The sequence below is a fragment of the Centroberyx affinis genome, unplaced genomic scaffold (assembly GCF_046629955.1).
Source record: "Centroberyx affinis isolate AG114_WGS23_722 - 3 ecotype Tasmania unplaced genomic scaffold, CSIRO-AGI_Caff_v1 ptg000398l_1, whole genome shotgun sequence".
In the NCBI taxonomy this organism is placed as follows: Eukaryota; Metazoa; Chordata; class Actinopteri; order Beryciformes; family Berycidae; genus Centroberyx; species Centroberyx affinis.
In genome coordinates, this window is record NW_027279066.1 from 118,790 (window position 1) to 128,012 (window position 9,223).

At 41.6% G+C, this 9,223-nt stretch overlaps 1 protein-coding gene across 1 annotated transcript; it reads right to left on the reverse strand.

The window, feature by feature from the left end:
* Positions 1-108: 108 nt before the first annotated feature.
* On the reverse strand, positions 109-5,576 carry srm (spermidine synthase). Its single transcript, XM_071516329.1, has 8 exons — positions 5,199-5,576; positions 4,721-4,841; positions 4,511-4,603; positions 4,228-4,381; positions 4,041-4,124; positions 1,073-1,218; positions 762-884; positions 109-288 (listed from the first exon to the last, which is right to left on the reverse strand). Exons 1-8 carry the CDS (start codon positions 5,327-5,329, stop codon positions 271-273), a joined length of 870 nt encoding a protein of 289 aa, XP_071372430.1. The 5' UTR covers positions 5,330-5,576; the 3' UTR covers positions 109-270.
* Between the last annotated feature and the right edge of the window lie 3,647 nt (positions 5,577-9,223).

A 9,223-nucleotide genomic window follows, 5' to 3' on the forward strand; every position in this document is an offset into this window, starting at 1 on the left:
GCATGTAAGACTGGAAGGAGGGAAGCATTGGAAGGAATTAACACTTTCTCTGTAAAACTCTGCATCCCCCCCCACCACCCCCCTACTCCCTACTCCCCACTAATTGGTTTATTTGTTTCCCCCCTCCTCATAAAATCTTCACTGGGTCCTCTCCCCAGCGGAGCCAGACAGTGTTGAGTGTTAAGGAGGTGCAGCAGCTGTGGAACGAGGTGGTACTTCTGTTGTCAGAGAGCCAGGTCCAGGATGAACAGGGTGGTCCGTTGCTGCCAGTCATGCTTCACTAAGTACCTGTCAATGATACAAAGTGCAACACGCAGCAGATATGAGACACCAGTTGGGAGTTATACTTTATTGTATACAGAGTCAACTCGGGATGGGATGATATGCTTATCTCACAATACGCGATACGGGGTTCACGATTCGATACGACCAGGATACAAAGTCATAAATAAAAGTGTGTGCAGAATTATCTTTATTTCTAAGCCACAAATCTTTCTAGCAATGGAACTGGCTTGCTAGAACGTAAACAACAATTTTAAAATGCCCTTACAAAGTGCAAATAATATAATTTTGATAGAAAGCTTGTGAAATTGTGATGGGCAAGCGATCTCATTTGTGAAATGTAGCTAATATTGCGATTCATGTTTCTGCCCCACGATACATATTGTCACATTTTTGTATTGTGATATACTGAATTTCGACATATTGTCCCATCTCTAGAGTCAACCAGTCAATAGATTAGTCATTTTAATGACGTTTACCTTTCTTGCAAACTCAGGGAGGATGAATGATGCCCCGTGGATTTCTGGGTTGTAATATTTAAGGTTCATACTTTCCACCTCGTCTTTTGACAGTTCTCTCACCGGTTCCCGGAAATTTGTTTCCTAATTCAAAAGTGAAGGGTGACTTTAGTCATTTCATGGATATTACCAAGAGCCAAAGAGAAGCAGATATGGCATTATGTTACAAAACGGTGAAATAGGTTTTAAGTTGAGCCATTGGCATATATAGGTAATCCAGCAACAATGAGATGTGTGATGGATGGCAAATGGAGAATGACAAGTACACTCACAGGATTTTTACTGCAGAGCATGAAGCCAATTTGGCCACTGGGATAAGTGGGGATGGTGCAGTAGGCATAGTCCACCACAGGGAATAGGGTCTTGCAGAAGGTCCGCATCTCCTTTATCAGCTCCAAATGGAGCCATTGACACTCTCCTGTGGAAATTGACAGAAGAGCACAAGAAAGGGCATGTTAATTTCCTGTCGGCCTTTTTTGGCATTGTTCTATCTTGGAAGTAGGTGGGAGAGATAGACTTGACAAATGGAAACGGAACAGTTCCTTTGGAGTTAATAAAAGCCATCAATATTTAACAAGTCCGGTAACACCAGTGCTGTTGGCAAACTTGAAAGGGTGTAAGTGGGGTGTCAGCAGCACAGTTTTGGCTTTCATGAGAGTCAGCACCTGACTGGAATTACCAGTCAGCCTTTCCCCAACTTGAATATCCCAGTAATCGATAGCACAGGATTCAGCTAATTTCAATACCATTTGAATCACACTGGGGATTTAAACTGTGGAAAGTGGCGCAAGGAGGAAGTAGTGTTATTTAAAAAAAAATCCCTCAGCTCCATGTTCCACTCAGTCCAACTTGTCAAACTTGCGTCGCAGTGTTGCAGCGACTTCAATCTATCTCACCTGATGCCCCTTGTTTTTTCCTCTGAGATTTTAACCATGTTAATTGCAAAAAGACGCTAAGCAGTTTTAATCAGCACATTACTTGTCCCACTCGTGGTAACAGGACACTGGACCTCTGCTACGGCTCTATTAAGGGGGCCTACAGGTCTGTCGCTGGCCCTCCTCTTGGTTCCTCTGACCACAATGTGGTGCATCTGCTCCCCACATATAGGACTGTGCTGCACAGGGATTAAGTGCAGACACGTGAAGTCCAGGTGTGGAGTGAGGATAGCACTCTGGCCCTACAGGGGTGCTTTGACTGTACAGACTGGTCCGTCTTTCAGGAATCATCTAATAGCATTGATGAAGTGACAGATGTAGTGTGCAGCTATATCTCTTTTTGTGTAGATAGCGTGATCCCAACCAAAGCGGTTGTCTTCTAACCAAACAACAAGCCTTGGATCACCAAGGAACTGAAAAGTCTGCTTCGGGAAAAAAGGCTGTTTTCAGAAGTGGGGATCAAATTGCTTATGCTGAAATTAGAAAAGTAGTTCGGGCTGAAATTGTAAAGGCGAAACTCGAATACAAGAAAAAAATCGAATCCAAATTCAATGACTCTGACCTCAAGTCTGCCTGGAATGGCATGAAATTGATGACAGGTCTACATAAATGCAATAATACAGTCTCTTTGAATGGTTTTACTTCGAATGTGCAGCTGGCAAACGAATTAAACAGTTTTTATTTGAGATTTAATTCGGACAATTTTTATGAAAAAACTAATAATATGCGTGAACTCGTCAGGGACACTTCTGTTTTTAAAATTGATGTACCTACTGTTGCAAAGCTACCGAGTGAAATTTTCCAAGTCATTTCCACCCAGTCTCTTCAGCTGCAAATAGTTCCTAAAGTATGGAAACATGCCACCATTGTCCCTGTGGCAAAAAGTAAAGACCCCAAAGTCTTGAATAATTTTAGACCAGTAGCTCTCACCTCCTTGGTGATGAAAAACTTTAGGAAGCTGGTTAAGCAGGAGATACTGAAGCAGGTGGAAGGTCAGTTAGACCCACTTCAGTTTGCCTACAGGCCAGGCAGAGGTGTTGAGGATGCGACACTAACCCCGTTACATTTTTTAGTCCAACATCTGGAAGCCCCTAAAACCCATGCTAGGCTTTTATTCATTGACTTTTCATCTGCATTCAATACTATCCAGCCTTACCTACTTGCAGAGAAACTCCTTTTTAACATGAACTTAAATCTCGTTGGCTGGATAGTGGATTTCTTGACAGATAGCTCACAGTGTGTCAGAGTTAATGGTGTTTTATCCTCCAGATCATTCTGTTCCACAGGTTCCCCCCAGGGCCGTGTTCTCTCACCTTTTTATTTTGTACACAAATGACTGCAGAAGTAATTATGACAATAGGCATGTCTTGAAGTTTGCTGATGATTCAGTCATTGTGAGTCTTTTAAACAATGATGATGCTGTGCACAGACCTGTGGTTGATGATTTTATAGCTTGGTGCAATGATTCTTACCTGTCGATAAATGTGTCAAAAACTAAGGACATGATTATTGATTTTCGAAGGTCACAGCCCAGTATTATTCACACTACCATCCAGGATAAGGACGTTGAGATTGTCCCTGATTATAAATACTTGGGAACTATTGACAATAAATTGATCCATCACTGATGCTGTTTGCAAAAGGGTCCAGCAGCGCTTGTTCTTTTTAAGAAAGATGAATTTGTTTAAGGTGTGCAATGTTTTAATGACTCTGTTTTATCAGTGTTTTATCAAATCTGTTTTTACCTACTGCATTGTGGCTTGGTTTGGTTGCCTCACTCTGTCCAGTAAAAATAGGCTGGCAAAGCTTGTCAAAGTGGCCAGTAAGGTAATCGGGGTGCAGCAAGCCAAATTTACAGGAATATTTCTCTTTTGACTTTTCAACTGGCAATCTATCAATGTTTCTACTGGCATGAATTATCAATTAAGACATTTACAGCTGTAGATTTTCACTATTGCTGATATGATTCAGTAGGGGGAAACTAAAATTGTACTCAAATGTGAATTTATTAATAATAATAATAATATTTTTTATTGTACTGCACTTTTCATTCATAGTGAATCTCAAAGTGCTACAGAGTTAAAAACAAAACATAAAAAACGAAGAAAATAATCACTAAACAAAAGTGACACATAAGCCTTCCTGAATAAAAAGGTTTTTAGGCCTGTCTTGGGGTACTGGGGGCCCGAAGGAGCATACTGTTGCCAGATCTGAGAGTGCGGATGGAGGTTTGTGGGGTAATCAGTTCTTCTAGGTAGGGAGACGCATGTCCATTAATGCATTTGTAAGTAAGTTTGTAATTTACCTTGGCAACAAAGAATCCCACCCTTCCTTAAAGCTGTCTTCATCAGCTGATAGTAAGACTCCTTGAACAAACTCTCAGCAGGGCCTGCAGCAGAAACAGAGGATTTATAACGCAGAGCTTTAATAGTTGGCCAAGAAAGATATCAACACAAAACCTTAATGAACACTGGCGCTGACTGATGACTTACCGACAGGGTCTGAGGAATCTGTTATAATGACGTCGAAGGCATCCTGGTTCTGCTTCATAAATTCAAAGCCATCTCCGACATTTAGGATGAGCTTGGGACTGAAGTAGCCTTTGGCCATCCCTGGGAGGTACTTCTTGGACACATTAATGACGTCCTACACAGCAAACAACATTGAAATGAACAGGCATTGCTCACGTGCCGTATGGGACAAACCGTTTTTAATTGGTTTAGATTCTAGACTGTGGAGAAAAGTTGGACTCCTTGTCAGTGTTGTCACACACACCTCGTCTATCTCACACTGAACCACTGATTCCACCAGCGGATGCTTCACTACTTCCCTCAGCACGCCGCCGTCTCCACCACCAATGATCAGCACCTGCAAAGAGATGGGCGACAGCTACCATGAATGGACACATAACCATAAGTCATCTTAGTCAGGTAATGGAGTCTCATTTTTGGATATTTTCACAATAAATCTGTGAGTAAAGAATACCTTCTTGGGACAGGGGTGGCTGCACAGAGGAAGGTTGGCAATCATCTCTTGGTAGGAAAACTCGTCTCTCTCTGTGCACTGTATAACTCCATCCAGCACCAGGACGTTCCCGTAGGTTTTACTGCAAAGTACAGCACAGTATGCGCGACTCAGCTGAGACCTTGCTAACCTCCTAGCTAAACTTGCTACCTTGGGTAGCGTTTGCTGGCTGTGTAGCACATGATTGTTAGCCATTGTTGTTAGCCTGTCATTAACGTTTACCGTTACTCTTTAACAAGCCTGGAGAGACCCTCGCTATATGTCTGTTGCCAACGAGCTCATTCATTGACAAAAACGTGGGGCAAAGGAACAAATCACAAGTAAAGTTAGCATATGGATAAACTTTAGCTGGCGCTAGGGTCAGGCTGCTCATTGCTAGCTAACGCTAATAGTTAGTTAGCATAGCTTGGTAGCCAAGTTATCTAGCTTAAGTACTCACCTCTTAAAAACCATAACATCTTGAAATTTTGATTTCTTGTGGTAGAGGACCTCTTCCACTTGGAGACTCATCGCTTGCCCCGGCCACAACGTGCATGTCTCCGTAAACCATCCTTCTTTTAAATTGTCCATGACTGCTACCACGGCCAGCAAAATAAATTAACGTGTTTGCAAGTGTGGCAATGTGAGTATTGCAAAATCTGACACTTGGGCGTTTTATGACACCCACACCTGCTGCTTCGTATTCCGACAAATAGGATGAAGCTAACGTTAGGTTATCTATACGAACCAATTGAATTGAAGGATGTGCGCGTTCATATATAGTTTGTTTGACTTCACACAACCATACTCCAGTAAGACCTTCCAATGTTTCATAGCATGTACACCCCAAGTGAAACTGAATCACAGGGTCCGTACCATTTGTACGCCGGCCTTTGCCTGCAGCGGGCCGGGTGGGTGGGATGCGCACGCCTCCCTGGCCTGTCGTCATAGCATCTTACCAAATCGTGCGCCGGCTGTAGAAAGGAACATACCCACATAGATCTGCGATCCCACGTGTTCCGGAAGATTTCTCCCCATGTTATCAAGTCAGCGTTATGGATGTTTCCAACCACCGAAATTTTCACCAGCAGTTTCACAACTAACGCTAGGCCTACTAAAATACACATAAGCCTAGCTAGCTCCCGACTAAAGTAATGCAGTTACCTGTACTTGCATGTTATCAAGTCAGCTAAGTGTTCAAACTGGGTAGGGAAACGTGTGATTTATATTTATTATGCATGTATCAACCACCGTATTGAGAAATAAGCTTTTTCACCAGCAGGCTCTGACGTTTCCACGGCAACCAGTCCTACAAATACCGAGTTTATGACAAACACACGAGCCTAGTTAGCTCCCAGCCAATCACATGGTCGGAAGAGACCTGTGCTCTGCTCCGCAGCCATTTCTGCATCTTGCCGATAGCGCCTGGTTTGTGTTTGCTTATAGTCAGTGCATTTGATCTAAATACGTTTTTTTATTTTTATTTTTTTATTTAGTTAATGTGTAGTATTAGGTACTTTAAAAAGACAGGCATCAATAAGGTCAACACAATCTGAACGAATTAGTTGTTTTGGTTAAATAAACTGGCAAAATATTGGATAATAAGATATGCAAGATACCTACTCTTTTTTGTGTTTAAGCTTCTATAAAGTATGAACTTATGTAGCTCATGTTTGTCCTAATGTGGAGTTTGTAAAACTCCTTATAACAGATCTGCACATCAGAGGGCATCACCTCATCCTGTGAATGTCCTTGTGACAATTGTAACTGCAGCCTGGGCTGCACGTCTGGGCTGTTCACAACACTGATCCCACTGATGTGGATCGCACCTGGAGGACCTGCGCCATCAGAGGAGTTGAAGTGTGTGCAGGGCCTGCACCCACCTGCCAGAGACCGCTGAAGACTGCCAGTGCTTGAATAATCAGCTACAGGGAAGGTTCACAGGCATTTCCAGGCCCGAACATCAGCTAGACCCTCTGCTGCAGTTTACTGTCGAAGAGAGTGCGTCTCTCCATGGGCACTGCGGCTTTGATGCTGTCCACACTAATAGCTGTCAAGTTTGGAGAATTGTTTAAGTCTGAATGTGCACCTTCCAGTTCCCTCCTAACTGACCTCCTCGAGCATCCTCCACTAGATGGAGTGCTGGTTGTACAGTTGGGAATTGCAAATGAGCAAGGGAGGTGGTGAGGGTCTTTGAGAGAAAGACAGGACTGAAGATCAGAGTCTGGACTTTGGCCGTCGGAGTCTGGGATTCTGGGTGCTTTGACCTTGATAAGTATAATGGATAAGGGACGGGTGGACTTCCCCTTAGCATTGCAATTTAGTCTTACCACCATCTAAAAATAAGTGAAGTCCAAATGTTTTAGAAGTAATGCTTTTATTATGATTAAAAAACATTTTTAGCACCACTCAACCTCAACTTGAAACATAACCCAAACAGCGACAGATATGGGGCAAAACTAGAATTATCCCTCCCCAAGCACCACAGCTGCATAAAATTACAGAGGAAACACTTTGTTTTATAATGCTCCATTCCATCCCATCATACACTGCCTCACTGCCTCAATGGTCCACCGGACAGCTGCACTAATGGACACTTACCACTGTGGCTTCAGCTGCTATCATACTGCTACGACTACAATGGTGCCACTATTATATTTGTCCCCTGATACTTTATGTAGTTATGTAGTTATGTCCAGTGCAGTGTGTAGCATGTCTTGCACTGTCTCTCTGCATTATATGTGTCAGTGTTTGCATGTCATGAGACCTCTGTAACTTTGCACTATTGCAATCAAGAGAAATTAAAGGGATATCTGCAAATACAGTGATATCCGATTCCTTTCGAAACCTCTCTGAATAATGTAGCGATGGTTAAAGCTGCACTACATAATGCTAATAAGACATATTAAAACATTACATAAGGCATTTGAAAGCAAACTTAGGCTCCATCAGGTGGCACAAATATATATATATAAAAATGGGTGAAAAGTAAAACCTGATAAAACAAATGACTGCATGTAGACCAGTGGTTCTCAACCTGGGCAAGGGGAATCTGAGTCGGGTCACAAAATCCCCCCCAAAATCTGTAAAAAAAAAAAAAGTATTTCAAATATACAAAGGCATTATGTTTATGGTGTTTGTAATAAATGCCTTTTCTTGTGACATAATGAATACAGAATACAGTAGCTTCACTCCAATAATTAGTCGGCTAATTAAAATAGCTTGACTGAGGAGAATAATGTGTTTCGTGTCTGGGCCTCTGTGATGCGACATGTTGAACGTGTGACCTTTTATGTTACAAAATAATCACCACACCAAGTGTTGCATGTGAATTGAAAACACCCTTAAAGGCATTAGGCAGTGGGAATTTGAGGAGGGTCACAAAATCATTAAAGTTTTCTAATCTATTATAATCTAAGATTATTCTACTGCTGCACTAATTGCAGCGGTGGAAGAAATACTCAAATCCTTAAGTAAAAATAACAATACCATAATGGAAAAATACTCCAGTAAAAGTTCTGCATTCAAAAGTTTCCTTAAGTATAGAAAAATCAGCAGTAAAATATACTTAAGTATCAAAAGTAAAAGTACTCATTCTGTAGAACGGTCCCTTTCAGAGTGTTAAATTATTGATGCATTAACCTGTAAGAAGTATTTTAATTTAAGTAGTTTGACCTAATTAAATTTTAGGTCAAACTACTTCATATAGCCTACTGCTTGGGAGTTTAAAATCTAACAATGCAACATATTTTATGAGCTTATTGTATGTTTTGCAGGTAAAACCAGAGTAACTCGTAGTCTTCAGATAGGCTACATCAGTGATTCATAACCTTTTTCATATCAAGGACCCCTAATTCAGTACACATTAGGGCCACGGACCCCTATTTGACTCGATTTTTATTCTCGGACCCAAATCTGAGAATATTTTTATTGTTGGATATGATTTTGTCCAGAATTCCATGACTATATGTATTGTTGGTAGAGAGATAACAGTGAAACTATGTTCAAAACAGTCATTCTTCTACATTCTCTAATTGTGTTAACTTCTTGTAAATTAAATAATGGTGACGTTTAACAATTCAATTTACTGAGGACCCCCTGGAACCCCCTCGGGCACCCCTGGTGGCACTTTGGCCCCCAAATGGAAGTAAGCGATAGTGGCTTACATTTTTTTCATCTTCATTACCCAGAAATCATGTTAAATTCTTCTTAGTGGCTGGTAGAGGTCAAGATGGTGAAAGATTGGATTGTCTGTCAGCATGCAACGAGTAAGAGACATGCTTTATTGTGTAGAGGCTAGTCTCGACGTCAGGCTCATCAGGGCAAGCCTAAAACAATTTCATTAGAGAGCACAAGGTTTTGCAGTTGGCTGTGTTAACACTACAGCTTGTCTAGTCTAGTTTTGTTTTTTTATGAACATACAGCTTAGCAGGCTTCACAATGCTGAGGTACAAAATTGTGAAACTTTATAGTCCATTTCCGGGT

Bases quoted from the DNA above. Each gene is read 5' to 3' on its own strand.
- srm (XM_071516329.1), bottom strand. From the start codon at position 5,329: ATGGACAATTTAAAAGAAGGATGGTTTACGGAGACATGCACGTTGTGG. The intron at 4,604-4,720 runs GTATTCTTTACT...ATCTCTTTGCAG, and splicing joins GCCACCCCTGTCCCAAGAAG to GTGCTGATCATTGGTGGTGG. The intron at 1,219-4,040 runs GTAAATTACAAA...CAATTTCCACAG, and splicing joins TGGGATTCTTTGTTGCCAAG to GAGAGTGTCAATGGCTCCAT.